The sequence below is a fragment of the Gopherus evgoodei genome, chromosome 1 (genome assembly GCF_007399415.2).
Source record: "Gopherus evgoodei ecotype Sinaloan lineage chromosome 1, rGopEvg1_v1.p, whole genome shotgun sequence".
Classification (NCBI taxonomy): domain Eukaryota; kingdom Metazoa; phylum Chordata; order Testudines; family Testudinidae; genus Gopherus; species Gopherus evgoodei.
In genome coordinates this window covers 231,662,262-231,679,917 of record NC_044322.1, presented here as the reverse complement: position 1 = coordinate 231,679,917, position 17,656 = coordinate 231,662,262, and the positions used below count along the sequence as shown (strand labels likewise).

Here is a 17,656-nt window from a genome sequence, read left to right as displayed (position 1 = left end):
TCCCCAAGCAGTGGTGGCTATGTCAGTGGGAGAGCTTCTCCCCTCAACATAGCACTGTCCATACCGGCACTTAGGTTAGTGTAATTTGTTGCTCAGGGGGTGGCTTTTTCACACCCCAGTTTAACTTGAGTTATACCAAAGTGAGCATGAGTGTGTACAAACGCTCAGTCTGGGGGTTTTGTCTGCCTTTTCTTGACAAATCCCTTCCCTTCCCTTCCCTTCTTCCCTTTGACTGGAGGGTTGTCAACAGGCCACTTCACCTTGAATGGTCCCTTGAAATGTGTGTCATCTACTTATACTAAACAATCTGTCCCATCTTGTATTTATCTGTGACACTGAGGCTATGTCTGCTTTACAGCAGCACAGCTGCACCAATGCTGCTGTAGCGCTTCTGGTGAAGATGCTTTAAGAGGATACGAGAGAGCTCTCCTCTCGGCTTCTCTCCTGCCTCTGAGAGAGGTGGTAGCTATGTTGGCTGGAGAAGCTCTCCCACCGACAGCACTGGCCACTCCAGTGTTTAGATTGGTATAATTTTGTTGCTTTGGAGTGTGGATTATTCACACCTCTGAGTGATGTAAGTTATACAGAAGTAATTTGTAGTGTAGACATAGCCTCTGTAAGTTTTCCAGACCTGAAAAAGAGCTCTGTGTGAGCTTGAAAGCTTCTGTCTCTCACCAACAGAAGTTGGTGCAATAAAAGATATTACCTAACCCACCTTGTCTCTCTAATATCCTGGGACTAACACGACTACAACAGCACTGCATCTTCTTTAATTGTCAGTATGTTCTGGTACTCTTAGTGCACAGAATCAGGGTCCACATGGCCAGTTAATGCACAGCAGGCTAGAGCACCATAGATTTATAATCCAGCTTGCTGCACAGAGTCACCTCGTGGACAAGCCCTGATTCTGATCTTTGAGCAGTCCCTCAAAGAGCTACAATGGCTGCTGCTTGTTCCTTGCATTGTTCCTTTTCAGAGGAATTAGTCCATTGCTGATTAGCCATAAAACCTTTTCGAATTCCTTAACTGCCTTTCACATTGGTGGATTCTAATGTTTTCCCACCACTCATCAACAAAATTTTGTCATCTTGAAATCTGATATCCTTGTACAGGTGCATTCTGTGAATCCATTATTTGCCAAAGTGATTTCAAGTAGTTTATAGCCACTAGTACCAGTTTATCATTTTCTTAGGTTCTGTATATAATAAGTAGATTCAGGTTGATTTCCTCTTAGCTGGATTCCTCAGCTTATGCATTGTAAAGCTATTTTCTATGCATCTAAGGACAATAGGCTTGATGCAGGAACTACTGGGGAAAACTCTGTGGGTTGTGTTACAGCTGCTTGCATTTGTCAGTGCATCTGTTTTAATGTCATCCTGTTTTTTAGACACTTAGGACAAGCATTTTTGAAATATCTGAGTAGTAATCCTAGTGATCTGCAAAACATACCTGTTTTTTTTTCTCTGTGTCTGGATAAAAGGAGAGACAGACAAATTCACCCCAAAACTTTTTGTTCTCAAATGGTCCCTTGTCTATATTTTAAATATTTTTGACAAGTAATGCTTTTAAGGAGAATTCTATGAATGCACATATCTCAATTCCTGGCTTTTAATTCCTCAGTAAAAGATATTGTCTAACTAATTCTAAAAACATCTTGTTTGTATATGTGGATTGGATCTGCAAAAGAACTAAAGATGTTTTCTGTTGTACTCCAAGGTTAAGCTTTCCAAATTGAACTTGGATGACCATGCAAAGAAGAAGCTCATTAAACTTGTAGGAGAGCGGTACTGCAAGGACACAGATATGCTTACCATTACAACAGACAGGTATGGTAACACAAGAAAAATGTCTGTAGCATTGGCTCTTTTGGAAAGTAGTGAGGGTCTGTTGCACTAATATGTCAATTTGTCTTAATAAATTCATATCTCTTTCTGAACTAAAATCTACTGATTAAATGCAATTACAAGTTTTCAGTTTGCAACTATATGTTTGTAATGGCAAATCTTATAAGTGTCTTAAAGGATCACCAGGTGCTGGAGAAATGCATATTTGTAATTCATTATCTTAAAATTATGTTTAGAAATGTGTGACAATTGGATTATATGAATTTTACCAACACTAGAAAGAGCATGAGGCAGAAAACTAAAAGGGCTTTGTTCCAATCCAAACATCTCTTCAAAACTCTCATCTATTAATGTCACTAACCATTGTAGTTATTTATAGTTACATTTCAGCAGGTAGCCCTGTTTTCTATCTCTCACTTTGGCATTTAAGAGGATAATCCAAAATGTCCTACAAATTCAGAATTTAATTCAGTAATGGGGTAACATTTGTTGATGTATACATGTTAGTGTTTGTAAAGCACTACCAATATAAAAGTACTAACTAGGTAATCAGAACACTTATGCACCTCAGCAGTATTATCTTCATTTTACAGCTGGAGAAATTAAGACACTCAGTGTTACTCAGGCTTCCATAGCAAGTTACTAGAGCCAAATTCAGAGCTTCAGAGTTCTGGCTTCCAATCCCATGTTCAGTCCACTTGATCATGTTACACTTTTTTTTTAAAGTTATGTATATGTATATATAGTGTGTATCTTTCAGTGGAAAACTACATAACTGAAGTTAAAATAAACATAAGGTGTAACTTTTTGGTCACAGGCCTTTGCATTCCAAGTTGTTCACAACTGACTATCTGTTACAACTATCATTTATTTAATACAATTGTGTAAACTTCTTTATTGAAACTGACTTGGTAGGTTATTTGATATTGGTAGCAAAATGTTAATTTGAGGTCCCTTCTGCCAGTCTGAGATGGCTTCTGTAATGGAAATTAACAATCTCGTACTGGATTTTGAAAGAATAAGACTAACCTTTATTTTAGGCCAGTGGTTCTCAAACTTTTATACTGGTGACCCCTTTCACATAGCAAGCCTATGAGTGTGACCCTCCTCCCATATATAAAAATGTGTTTTTAATTTATATTTAACACCATTATCAATGCTAGAGCCAAAGTGGGGTTTGGGGTGGAGCTTGACAATTTGCAACCCCCCGTGTAATAATCTCACGACCCCCTGAGGGGTCCCAACCCCCAGTTTGAGAATCTCTGTCTTAGGCAATGCTAATTTTTAACCTCTTAATAAAATATATTCTAATGTCAAAGGCTTTGAAGGAAAGCTATTGCTCCATCTACAAGGCCTTCTATATTGACCTAAGGTACACTATTCAAACTGCTGTTTGTAAAGTGCTGTGAAGTATCTTGTACATGAAATGTACTACAGTAAGTTACACTCAGTTCATTTAAGGACTCTTCCTTTGTGGAAAGAGTGTGGACAAAAAGTCTTGGGGCTCTTTTTTCCCCTCTCCTTTTTGTGACTGTTGATTCCATCATGATCCTTAATAATTTAGATGGATGCTGAAAGTGGTTCTGTTGAGAGCAATCTCTCCTACTTTCTACAGTTAATGGTAGTTAACTTAGTTAATGGTAAAGGGTTGTGTTTCAGTGAAATTGAAACAGCAAAGTAAAGACTTGTCTTGATAAGAATTTTGCCTTTGAGTTCAAGCAACAGTTCTTTGAGTGATTGTAGGTATGTATTCCATTAAGATGTGCACATGCCCCTTGCACCAAAGCCAGAGAACGTCGCCTAGCAGTGCCTGTAGGAGTGGTACTCATGTCTTCTTACCCTTTAGCCTATTTTAAGGTCCTCTCACCTCCCTAGACTATTTAAGGACTGTGGGAGCCTGACCCCTTCAGCTCAGGCTTTCTGGTATTTTATTGTATATAGTTAATGGTCAGTATTATTTAGCAATACCCCTAGGTTTAATTTGTAGTAGTTATTTAGGCTGATCGTTACCCTGGGTAATGCCCTCATTTGGGGTTTAAACATTCTGTTGTGTGAGGTGTATATCCCCAGTAACGACCCCCCACATGTGTTGTTTGTTATGCCTGGGAGAAGAGCATGTTATAGAAAGGTTCTCCATCTGCAGAAGTGTTTCAAAAGGGAATGCAGGTGGTGTAGTCCATGAGACCTACTTTGGCACTGGGGATGTCCACAGATCATCCAGCTCCATGCTCTTCTTCGGAGCTGACATGTGATACTTCTCTGGGTTCGAAGTCCAATGCTTCCCTTAGTCATCTGAGAAAGAATCATAGAATATCAGGGTTGGAAGGGAGCTCAGGAGGTCATCTAGTCCAACTCCCTACTCAAAGCAGGACCAATTCCCAATTAAATTATCCCAGCCAGGGCTTTGTCAAGCCTAACCTTAAAAACCTCCTAGGGAAGGAGATTCCACCACCTCCCTAGGAAACCCATTCCAGTGCTTCACCAGTCTCCTAGTGAAAAAGTTATCCTAATATCCAACCTAAACCTCCCACACTGCAACTTGAGACCATTACTCCTTGTTCTGTCATCTGGTACCACTGAGAACAGTCTCCTCTTTGGAATCCCCTTTCACTTAGTTTAAAGCAGCTATCAAATCCCCCCTCATTCTTCTCTTCTGCCAACTAAACAATCCCAGTTCCCTCAGGGTCCCACAGGACTGACTGAGACCATTCCAGAGGTCAGAGAGATTTTTCTTCATCTTCCAAGAGAGGGACTGACCAGCACCATGATTCCTCCAGTATGCCAGATGGAGTTGAGTTGCCCAGCTGCTCACTGGTTCTGTGCCAAGATCAGTTGGACACTGTACTGTTGAGGTCAGCACCAACGATCTCTGTGCCATTGGCCTAGCAGACAGTATCAGATATACTCTGCCTCTCTGTTCTTGATTCCCCAATAAGTCAGGAGCATTCAGCTGCCGTGGCAGCTTCTGCTGTACTCTTAGCATCATCTGGTCCCAGAGCTTTCTCATTCATCAGTATCCTATACCACACTGCCTAACACAATAGGAATGGGGCCTCTGGCCTAGTACGTACTAGCCACCGTGACCCTTATTCCCAATGGCCCACTTGAAATTCTTGAGATGTTCCTTGGCATATAAGATCCTGTTCTTCAAAGTAATCCAGCCGATTCTGGCTAAAATTTATCTTCCTGAGCCATCTCTACTACAAGTACAATCTGAGGTAATTCCTCCTGAACTGGTTCAGCCTGATGCTCTCATGCGGGAGCCTCCAGTGGCCCCAGCCCCTTCTACTTCCTGCTCACCTGATGACCCTAGGATACTGGACTGTTCTTCACCTGTGCCTGAGGATTTTAAGTTATAGCAGGGCCTCCTGAGGCACATGGCTTCAACCTTGGGCATTCAAGATGAGTTTATGCAGAATACATGTAAATTGCTGGATAGTCTCAAGTCTTTAGCTCCAGGGAGGGTAGCTTTCCTGATAAATGAAGCTCTCTTGGAGCCTACCAAGTCCTTGTGGAATATCCCTGCTTCATTACCACCTACAGCAAAGCTGTCTAGGAAACAGTGTTATGTTCCTTTGCAGGGCTTTGAGTGCTTCTGTTCCCATCCAGTTCATAGCTCACTCATTGTAACAGCATTAATGACAGATCATGACAGGGAGATGTAAGTCCACCACCAGAGGCAAAGAATTTGAGAAGATGGACTTGATGGGGAGAAAAATGTACACAACTTCATGATTACAACTGCGCATTGCAAATCATCAATTGTCACTAAGTTCAAACTCACAGATAAGTTGCCAGAAATGCCCACTTAAGAGTTTACAGCTTTCAATGCAGAAGGTCATCTGGTGGGCAAAGCTTTCCTGCAGTGAGCCCTGGATGTGTCGTACACTTCTTCCAGAGCTATGGGATCAGCTGTGACTATGAGAAGGGCCTCATGGTTGTGAATTCCAGAAGATCTCCTGATGTTCAGCAGAGCACAGTAGACTTAGCTTTTGATGATTGGCTTTTGTTTCAGTAGAAAACTGAAGAGACTTTACATTCTTTGCAGGATTCTCGGGCTACTTTGTTTGTGGGGGTTTATACCTGTGAAAAAGTAGGGAATTCTCTTAATGGTTTGCATGAATACTGTGTGTGTCTGTTTCCCTGTGTGCTGCATGTTTATTAAGATGGTGGGAGAAGGGTGTTTGTTGCAGAGGAGGTGTGACCTCACTTAGCAGTCAGGGGCCTGGGTAACAACGTGGAGATTGGGTACCCTAGCAGTTGATGACTTGAAGGCCCACCCCATCTTGAAAGTCAACCAGTTCTGACCAGTGGGGGAACAAAGGACAAGAGAGAGGGTCCAGATGGCCTCTTTCCCTGGGACTGAAGACAAAGGATGGCAGAGGGGCTGTTGGAGACGGTAATATAGGATGATGGGCTGGAAGGAGGGGGCGGCTGGACTGGAGACTGAGAGAGCAGCCTGAGCCCATTGGGACTGGGGCAGACCCAGATAGACTGTGGACCCGTGGGCCCTGAGAACTTCCTGTGCTGGGTTCAGACATTCAATAAACCTTTCTGTTTTAAGCTGGCTGAGAGTCACTGCAGTCTAGAGATCAGGGTTGCATTGTTGCTTTTGGGTGTGGAGAGTGGACTCCATGAGAGGGCCCATGGCGAGAGAGACAGGTGTGCAGAAGTCTCAGAGGTACAGCTCCAGGAGGTGGCAGGGCCAGAGGGCCTAGCCCCAGAGAGAATGTGCAGCTTCACGGAAAACTGTCACACTGAAGAGGGTTACTCTGAGGGACCGTATGGAGCTGAGATAGCACAGGGCCTGTGAGTCCTTGACAATACTCCAGCTACAAGGAGGTGTCATTATAGAGGTCAGCAATAACAGCATGAATATCACACTCAGCTATTTTTCTGGCAGTTGCTCTTCCCTGTTATGCAGCAGGACATATCTAGTAGAGGACATGGATTTTGGAGGAGAAATGGGCCTTCTGGATCTAATTTCAGCCAACTAGCTAGTCATCCTTCAGTGAGCAAGCAGCAGTTTTGACTTTTAGATCCAGGGCAGCATTCCAGTTGTGACATCCATGCCTTTGTCTGCTCAGGTTGGGGACAGGTTGTCTTGCTTTATCCATTCTTGAGATACAGTAATAGACAAATGGGCCCTAAGCACCATGAGATGGGGTTGTGCCATTCAATCTCTGTGCATCCCTCTTCCCTACATTTCTGTCCATTCCCTCTTCAGACCTGCTCTCACAAGCCATTGCTCTTCCAGCAGGTCCACACTCTGCATCCTTTTGGAAGCTATAGAAGAGGTCCCTCTGCAGCACTGGGGAAAGGAATTCTATTCCTGGTATTTCCTGGTCCCCAAATTCAAACGAGGGATGAGACCTATTCTCAATCTCTCCTCTCAACAAATGCATCAAATATGGGAGAATCCATATGGTCATTCTAAGCAGCTATTCTTCTGTTCTTCTGTGTTAAATCACAACTGGCTTGCTGGCCTGGATCCTCAGAATACCTACTTCCACATAGTGACTCTTTTTTTTTTCCCAAGCCACAGGAGGTTTGAGACTTGTTGTGGCAGGTGAACATGATCAGTACACAGTGCTACCCTTTAATCTGTCCTCTATTTTTGCATTTTTACCAATGCATGTCAGTAGTGACAACAGACCTCAGAAAAAGAGGAATTCATGTCTTCCTGTATTTGAACAATTGCATAGGGAGGGGCAAGTCAAGAGAACAAGTCCTCTCACATGTCCAATTCACATTAAGCCTTTTTCAGTAGTCTGGGTTTGATCTTGAACAAGAGAATGTTGACATTAATACCACCTCAAAAAACCAAGCTCATTGGGGTCCTCTTTGATTCTACAAACTTGAGTGCATTTTTGCCAAATGAGTGATTCCAGGCAGTTAGTCACATGTTTGTGTGTGCTCTCACGCTTCTCTTCCAGTCTGAGTGCTTCTGAAGCTATTTGGTCATGTAGCCAAACCCTTATTTGGACCTGCATGCAAGATTGCACCTTTGTCATCTTCAAGCATGGTTGAAGTTTATCTATCACCCAAATTCTCAAGCATTGGACTGTCAAGTTTGAGTGCCTCCAGAAGGTCTGGATTCTTTCCAGTGATGGTTAGTTCAGAGCAGTGTATGCCAGGGTATTGCCTTCGTTCGCCCCCATCGCCCTGGACAGGACCATAATTACTAGTGCTTCTACAATAGATTGGGGAACAAATCTGGGGGAATTGGAGGTACAAGGTTTGAGGATGGAGCAGGAAGCATCTCTTCATATCAATATCCTGGTGCTTTGAGTCATTTACAATACCTGCAAGGTATTTTGAGCACAGCTCAAGGCTGTAGCAGTTCATGTACCCACCACCGCCACAATGTATTATGTGAAGAAGCAAGGGGGAGCTCACTCCAGTCAGCTGCTTCATCTCTTGACAAAGCTCTGGCAGCTCTGCTCCTGCAGTTGCTCATTTACCAGGAGCCTAATTACTTGGCCAATTGTCTTGGCAGGAATTTCTCCTAGAATCATGACTATTCTCTTAAGAACAGTGACCTGAGGTCCATCTTTGCATCTGTTTGCAATGGACAACAACCAGTGCAGGTCCTGAGCAGGTATCAGTCAGTGTTCCCTGAGTGATTCATTTAATCTAAATAGTGGATCAGTCCTGATTGTATGCTTTCCCCTGATCCCAATCATTCCTGAGATAAAGATGGATCATCAGATGGATTCTCATCACACCAGCTTGGCCAAGATTGTGTTTCTTTATTAAAGTTGCAGGATTGCTACTTGGTCTTCCATACCTACTTCTACCAAACATTATGCTATCACATCTGTGTCCAAATCAGATTTGAGTTTTAGGAAGGCATTCTTGCAATTGCTCTTTAAAGTAGACTCCAAGCCCCTTCTCCGCTTGATACTGCTTTTGAGTGACCTGATTAGAGTGCGTGTCTGCAATCACTTGAAGAAAAGATGGTTATTTACCTGTCCTGTCACATTATTTGTCAAGATGTGGATGCAGATGTTTATTTCACAACCTACCCTTCATCCCCTCTCCACTGAAGTATCAATTATTGATGTTTGGTATGAAGGAGAACTGAGAGGTCAGGGTTGAGTTGCCCTTTAAATAGCTTGGGGGAGGCCTAAAAGGCCAGTGGTTATGAGCACCACCTGTGCGGGTACTGCTACACAGTGTTCTCTGACTTTGGTGCACTGGGCCGTGTGCACAAGTGAATGGAATACATGACTGCACCCACATCTTGAAGAACAGTTACAGTACAGATAAGTAACTGTCTTTTTTGCTGATTAAGAATGATGCAACTTGTTCAGTATTCAGTTATAACATACATAGCGTTTCAATGTATCATCAACAGCTTACTAACTTGGATGCTGACACTAAATTCTCTAATCATGGTTATCAGTTATGAATTTTAGATACTAGCCTTTGGGAAGTTCTTATCAGAATTGTAAATAATAGTAAATAATGATGCATCTCATTTCACCTGCAGAAGTAATTTATTTTTCCAATAATCTGGCAGCTTCAAGTTAAAAACTCATTAAATATCCTTTCCAAATGGCTTGCGGTGTTCAGAAAAACTTCAGACAAATGTCATGGCCTCAGCAAAGTACATAGCACAAGTATTTACTTTTGCTTGAGGAATAAAAAAGCTTTTAATATTTCTTGAGCCTTTCTGCTACAACCTGTAATTAAACTGAATTTCAAAGCCCTTCTTTGTCAGTCTCAAGTTAATTGAAAATAAAAGTACAACTTAGCTGTGTTCAGAAATATGAAGCAAATTATGATAACTTTGGAATTAATCATGAACACCTGCATTTTGTGTATTTCGTTTGGAACACTAGTTGGATACACTATTTCAGTAACTGGTTTATGTATATATCTCAGACTTTGTCCAAACATTTTGAGTTGTTGTCCAAATATTTCTATGTGGTGACAACAGTGATTCCTAATTTTATTTCCCATTTCATTCTCAGTACTGTTGTTAGTAAATTCTTTGGCTCATGCTTTCTAGGTTATTTTGTGTAACTATTATGTCCTTTTAAGTTTTAGTATTTGTAGTCAGTTGATAGAAATGCTTCAATCAAGGTTATTTGTTTTTATGAAAACGTCTTCCACCAGGGGGCTGTAAAGAACCTCCAGGTGCAGGAATGGAAAACAATACTCAGTGCTGATTATGTTCTTGAGGAGGGAGAGAAATCTGTTATGTTGGTATATCACAAGACTTACATTTGTTTATTATTGCTTTTTTAAAAGTTTAGGTTGCTTTCCTGATGCTTAGTTTTGCCTTCAGTGCGGTTCTCTTTGTGCTCAATCTTATTTTTAAGAAATAACTAAGAGTCAAACTGTTACTGCAAAAATCCCCAGTTAAAGATCCTGTGAAGCAAGATTTTTTATGTTCTCAAAGCTGGTGATAGAGGCAGGCTTCACTTGGTGACAGAGTGGTTTGGCCCAACTCCCATTTGGAGGCTGGATATTTTTTAATTACACTAAACTAAAAGCAAGCCCTGGGCACAAATAGAGGGATTGAAGGCTTCTGCAGCTATTATGAAAGTAATGATGTAAACAAGGTTTATGTCCTTTGAAGAAATATTCACTCTGTAAATAGTGAGAAGTTAAATTCAGTGTTGCAGAGTAGGGACATTGCTTGGCAAGTGTTTAAATCCAATTTAAGCTAATTTAAACTGTAGATTGTAGACTTTACCTTTGTGACCATTGCTAACATGCTGTGATTATGAAGTTTTTCATGCTTTGGCTGTCCAAGTATCTGGTTCTGTAAGTCAAAAGGAGTTGTCTCTATGTTGCACATCACCAATAATAAGTTTCTGTGGGACATCTGAGTCAATTATATCTGTGTAACCCTCTGGCTTGTAATGAATTTGCACAGGTCTTGCTGCTTTAACTTGATGAACTGTTCTGTTAATACAGAAGGAATAGAAACCAACACCCTCAGTCTTAATTCTGTCTGCTCTACAAGGTTACTGGAAATTAAAAGCAGCAAAAATTAGCAGCCATCACTCCAGATGCACAAAAAGAACAGATTGTGTTCCACAACCATCCTGACAGAAGAAATCCTGCCCTGGTTTAAAAACCTGTGGCCTGGCTTTGCAGGTACTTCAAGCCCAGGCTAGCTTAACCCGTTGTGGGTAAAGGTTAGAGCCCAAGCTCCAGTTTAATGCAGATCATTGTCACCTGTCTGTTTTGAAATGAGGATACGGGTAGTCAGTCGAGTGCTGACAGTCCTTGGTGTGTGTCCCACAATTCCCCCAAAGAACAGACAAGTTCTTCTGCAGTTGACAGAGAAAGAATCCTTGGTTGGCTTAGCACACAGAATCGTGGGTGACTGCAGAAACAGAAAACACAGTAATGCAAGTAGGACTTTCACTGTAGGGAGCCTTATACCCAGGCAAGGCTACCAGGTGCCCAGATCCAGTTGCCGATGACCTGCATTAACTGTGAAGACATACTCCACACTTAGTCTCTGACAAAGCCTCATCTTTGTTACCTGAAAAGAACAAGTTGACCACAATGTCCTTGGTAATGAAGAAATGTTCATTTCTCTGAAATCCCTTTGTCATCAGTTAGCCCCCTTGCTCCCTGGTATCCCCACAATTCTCTTGTAGGCATCCTGTTTCTAATACTTAAACTTCTTGGCTCTTTTTTTTCCTTTAGTTATTTTCTTCCAAAATTCCCTCTTGCCCATCTTACATTTTTTCCTGCCATAGCTGGTTCCTTTTTATTGGCTTCACTTTAGCTGGATTTCAGTTTTTGAAGGATACCTGTTTGGCTCAAATACTCTCTTGTCCTTTGCCATTTAATTGTAGTCTGATTTTTTTTCTTTCTTGCTTTTTTTAGGGGACTTAGGGGGGCATCCCCCCCCCCATGCATACCTTCTGTGATTCTTATAGGGAATACTTAAGTAATTCCCTTGCTGAGTGAAAGAATTTTAACTTCCTCACTTTTTTAATGTAGGGTCTTTTCAGGTAGCCTCCTATTTTAAATCTACTCTCACTGTTACTTAGTGCGTTGTCTGTAATTACTTTGCTCCTGTGTTTAACTTCGGACTAAATCTGGCATAGCTACTCCTCTTGTATGCCATAGACATAGCTTTTCCAAAAAAGCAGTTATATGAAGACATTGAGAAATAGCTTCTCTAAACCTTGTCCTGGTATGACACTGGTACACTTTCTGTAAGTGGGTACTTGAAACAAGCATTATTACTAGTTTATTAAATTTTAGTTGTCTCTAGGATCTCTCTCAATATTGCACATGCAATATCTTTCCTGATCCAGAGGCTGGTAGTATAAACTTATTAGTACATTTTACATTTTTAGGCTTGGGAATTAATATTTTTATGGATACCATTTGTATTTCCCTTTCCATTCAAACTTTTATAGAGGTTGGCAGTAACTTCCAGGTATAGTTAGGTCCAACACTGGAAAAATAGAGTAGGAGGGGTACTACCTCCCCTGCTGACACCACCTCCTGCCTTATGGAGGGACAAGGAAAGTGTCACTGGCTGCTGCACTGCCTACTTTGCTGTAGGACTACCTGAGAGCTTGGAGCAGAAGAGGTGCTGTACTGGCCCTACCTAAGCCCAGGAAATCACTTAATACAGTGTGTTCAACACCAGCTTCCTCAATTAAAGGATTGTGACAGCCTGTCTTAGTGTCCTTATGTTATTTCTGGAAGTAATTCAGTCTCCCTCTGGACCTTCAGATCAGCATCTCTGGATTCAAGGTGCATTACTTGTGTTCTGAGATCCACAACCTGTTTGTGCCTGATGCATACCTAAAGCAGTTGGCCTGAGGCAAAAAAATGCACACCATGGTCTGTGCAGTATCCTTCCCTTTCTGGCTACTTACACTTGGGAGCGTCTTTCTCTAACTTTGGTATTAAGTTGATCTAAGTTTTCTTACATTAGACGCCAAAATTTTATTAGTTTTTTCTTCACTCGCTAACTGAACAATATATTTTTCTCAGTACCAGAATCTCATGCTGTCTACACTTAACTGTGCTTGTTGAAAGCAGAATTTCATTGAAGACTGGCTCTGGCCAAGAGTGTGCAGAGACTTGAATGGTTGCTGAATATGTGCCCCATCGGTTCTAGTTTGTCATAATTTTCTCCCACTGAGCAGATGCAGATCAGTCACTGAGGGAACTATTTCCTTGACATCACGCTAAAAGCCTGAAAATCTGTATAAATCAAATTTAATTCAGAAATGTACAATGGGCATTTGACTAGGAACTGAAATGATACAAAATCTTCCCAGAGTCTGGGGACACAGATTAAACAAACAAACAAAAATCTTAGCTATGTATTCTTAATTTCCAAAAACAGAATAGCGACTATGTCAAAATGCACCCTTTGTTTTTAAATTTCAGGTGTCCATTAAGGAGACAGAACTATGACTATGGAATCTACCTCCTCACAGTTTTGTACCATGAATCGTGGGTAAGCAAATGAACATATCTAACAAAATAAACAGTGCTTTTAATTCAGAAAAGATAATGCTTCACCTAGGACCACATTTAGTTAAAAATCCTGACTTGTGCGGTGGGTGGAATCATTCTGCAGCTCCAGCATGCTTGGAAGATTTACAAAAAGCATAACAGCCCTGCTCTGTCCAACGTGAACGACAGAAAGCACTTCTAATACCTTTCCAGGATGCCACTATTTTATTGTTTACTTGACTTCATATGCCCACAATAAATATCACCCCACAGGAGGTCTTAAAAATAAATTCCTTTCTTCTGACAGGAATTAGGAATAATTTTGATTGCATTCATCTTGATGCAGTATTAAAAAGCTAAATGGAAATTAAACAGCTTTCCAAAAGATTTCAACTGGCTGTTAAATGCACACACTGAAAATTAGATAAGAAATCAGTTTAAAATGTTTGTTTGTTTTTTTAAAAATGTGGTTTTATAATACCTGATTATCTTAACCCAAAGCAAAATACAGAGAAGCAGGAAACAAAATAATTTGACAGACTTGTGTTTAAAAACTACAAGTTAATTAGTTAAATATTCAAATGATAAAATCAAATTTGTTTTTAAGCAACGAATGAAGTTATTTTAAAGATGTCACAGATTATTTGAATCTTACACTTGTCTTAAAATATGCTTTTTTCCCTTTTGGGGAATATTTTATATTCAAAACACATTGCTTTTAATGTGTACAACTTAATTAAAAACGGGTCTGTGCCTAGTAAGTTTTACAAAAGTAGTGACCTTGTGGTGAGTGAAATATTCTCCTATGGTGAGTAGAGGGACAATAATTTTTGCATTTATTCCAGTTCAGGGTCTCTCTTTTTTGGTTGGCCCCACCCACCCCACTGCCCAATTGCTGAGGCTGTCCGTAGGAGCATCAGTTGTGATATGTTACAAGAATACTTGTACATTAGGAATTAGAATAAATAACTTTCATATAGGTCATCAAGTGGACATAAAACAACTTTTCAATCCATACTCTTTTCTCTATCAAAATGTATCCCTCAACTGGCTCGTTAATACTTAGTATATCCATTTCTCCCATGACTTCTAGTCATTCCTATTGACAGACAGCTGCAGCAGCACAGGAGCCAGCAAACAGAGCTGTAAACAGGGGAGTTCTGTTGGAGGAGCAGGTTTTTGTAGTTTGTAGTTTGTGGATTGTATTGTGTAGTGTGTAGTTTGTGGATTGTATTGTGGTGTGTGTGTATGTGTGTGTGTGTGTGGAGGCTGCTACGGGCAGTGTGCTGGGAGAGCAGCGGAGCCCTGATTAGGGGTCCTATATAAGGAGCCAGCCAGGCAGGCAGCGACACAGGAGCCAGCAAACAGAGCTGTAAACAGGGGAGTTTCAGTGGGAGTTTCCAGAGGGAGGTTGCAGGGGAGACTAAGACAGAGGAACCGACAAGCAAGTCAAGGGCTAGGGTGGTGGTCTGGTGCCTGCTGGGGGCTTGTGTTGTGTTGACTACCAGGCGGCAGGCGGGAAGCCCATGACTGATACAGAGGCAGCAGTGAAAGACACAGTGAGGATGACTGGATGTGGAAGCTGCGGCATGTACATGATCCTGGAGGGGACGCCTGAAAAGAGCTTTGTCTGCATGAAGTGCCGCCTGATAGAGCTGATGGAAGAGAAGATCCGAGGACTGGAGATGCAGGTGCAAACTCTGGTTGAGTTCAGAAGGGGGTTTGAGCAGACGATGGAGCACAGACACGAGGGGGCTGAAGGGATAAGCTCAGATGTGCAGATGGAAGCAGGACCAAAGAATTCAGAGGAGAGACTGCTGGGGGAAGAAAGTGGACGGTGGAAGCATGTGACTAAGAGAACCAGGCAGAGGAAAAGAGAGGCCAGTGAAGGAGAAATAGAACTCAGGAACAGGTTTTCAGAGTTGGAAAATGAAGAAGGGGCACAGCAGGTGGTCGCTGAAGGAGAGAGGGGAAGGAAAAAGAGAAGAGCTGATAGTCCTGCAAGAGGAGGGGAGGAGTCAATGGAGGCAACACCAAATATGAGCCCCAGGAGGATTGCAAGGGGGAATAGGAATCGAGAGGACTTGCAGCCGATGAGTGCGGGAGATAGACCGGAGAAGCGCACTGTCACCAGGAAAAGGCAGGTCTACGTGATTGGAGACTCCTTACTGAGAAGAATAGACAGGCCTGTGACTAGAGCTGATTGGGAGAACAGAAGGATGTGCTGTATGCCGGGTGCTAAGATACAGGATGTGGACCTGAGGCTGAAAAGGATACTAGCGGGAGCGGGGAAGAATCCGTTGATTGTCCTTCATGTGGGAACGAATGATACAGCTAGATACTCTCTGGAATGTATCAAGGGAGACTATGCCAGACTGGGGAAGACGCTTAAGGAAATCGAGGCTCAGGTGATCTTCAGTGGGATTCTGCCGGTTCCTAGAGAAGGGCGACACAGGTGTGACAAGATTATGGCGGTCAACAGATGGCTCAGGCAGTGCTGCTATAAGGAGGGCTTTGGGATGTACGGCCATTGGGAAGCATTTACGGACAGAAGACAGTTCTCTCGGGATGGACTTCACCTGAGCAAGGAGGGAAATAGACTTTTAGGATGGAGGCTCGCTGACCTGATTAAGAGTGCTTTAAACTAGAAATTTGGGGAAGATGGTTGGGAGATGTTCGGGAGATCTCCATGCCGGAATTTAACCTTGAGAGGGAAGTAAACAAAGTAAGAGGGGATACAGCCATGGACAGAAGAATTGGCATAAGGAGGAAGGGTAGTGTAGATAACAGACTAACAGGTAATGGTGGTGGTAGAATGTCTGTGCCTAACAGGGTACAGAATGTGAGTGAAGCCGAACGGAAAAATTAAGATGTCTGTACACTAATGCGAGGAGCCTAGGGAACAAAATGGAGGAACTAGAGCTACTGGTGCAGGAAGTAAAACCAGATATTATAGGGATAACAGAAACGTGGTGGAATAGTAGTCATGACTGGAGTACAGGTATTGAAGGCTATGTGCTGTTTAGGAAAGACAGAAATAAAGGCAAAGGTGGTGGAGTAGCATTGTACATCAATGAGGTGGTTAACTGTAAAGAAATAAGAAGTGATGGAATGGACAAGACAGAGTCTGTCTGGGCAAAAATCACACTGGGAAAGAAAGCTACCTAGAGCCTCCCCTGAGATAGTGCTTGGGGTGTGCTACAGACCGCCGGGATCTGATTTGGATATGGATAGAGACCTCTTTAATGTTTTTAAGGAAGTAAACACTAATGGGAAATGTGTGATCATGGGAGACTTTAACTTTCCAGATATAGACTGGAGTACGAGTGCTAGCAAGAATAGTCGGGATCAGATTTTTCTGGATGTGATAGCTGATGGATTCCTTCACCAAGTAGTTGGAAGAACCGACAAGAGGGGATGCCATTTTAGATTTGGTTTTGGTGAGCAGTGAGGACCTCATAGAAGAAATGGTTGTAGGGGACAACCTTGGTTCGAGTGATCATGAGCTAATTCAGTTCAAACTAGATGGATGGATAAACAAAAATAGATCTGGGACTAGGGTTTTTGATTTCAAAAGGGCTAACTTTAAAGAATTAAGGAAATTAGTTAGGGAAGTGGATTGGACTGAAGAACTTGTGGATCTAAATGCGGAGGAGGCGTGGAATTACTTTAAGTCGCAGCTGCAGAAACTATCGGAAGCCTGCATCCCAAGAAAGGGGAAAAAAACCATAGGCAGGAGTTGTAGACCAAGATGGATGAGCAAGCATCTCAGAGAGGTGATGAAGAAAAAGCAGAAAGCCTACAAGGAGTGGAAGAAGGGTGGGATTAGCAAGGAAAGCTATCTTAGTGAGGTCAGAACATGTAGGGATAAAGTGAGAATGGCTAAAAGCCAAGTAGAGTTGAACCTTGCAAAGGGAATTAAAACCAATAGTAAAAGGTTCTATAGCCATATAAATAAGAAGAAAACAAAGAAAGAAGAAGTGGGACCGCTACACACTGAGGATGGAAAGGAGGTTAAGGATAACCTAGGCATGGCCCAATATCTAAATAAGTACTTTGCCTCAGTCTTTAATAAGGCTAATGGGGAGCTTAGGGATAATGGAAGGATGACAAACGGGAATGAGGATATGGAGGTGGATATTACCACATCTGAGGTAGAAGCCATCCTTGAACAGCTTAATGGGACAAAATCGGAGGGCCCAGACAATCTTCATCCGAGAATATTAAAGAAACTGGCACATGAAATTGCAAGCCCGTTAGCGAGAATTTTTAATGAATCAGTAAACTCAGGGGTTGTACCGTAGGACTGGAGAATTGCTAACGTAGTTCCTATCTTTAAGAAGGGGAGAAAGAGT

General features: G+C 42.0%; 1 protein-coding gene across 1 annotated transcript in view; it reads left to right on the top strand.

Moving 5' to 3' along the window:
- Positions 1-17,656, top strand: part of MRPS35 (mitochondrial ribosomal protein S35) — a 53,558-nt gene that overhangs the window by 15,875 nt on the left and 20,027 nt on the right. The window contains exons 6-7 of the mRNA XM_030539169.1: positions 1,717-1,826; positions 13,233-13,302. Coding sequence (XP_030395029.1) covers positions 1,717-1,826; positions 13,233-13,302 — 180 coding nt within the window. The remainder of the gene's footprint in view (positions 1-1,716; positions 1,827-13,232; positions 13,303-17,656) is intronic.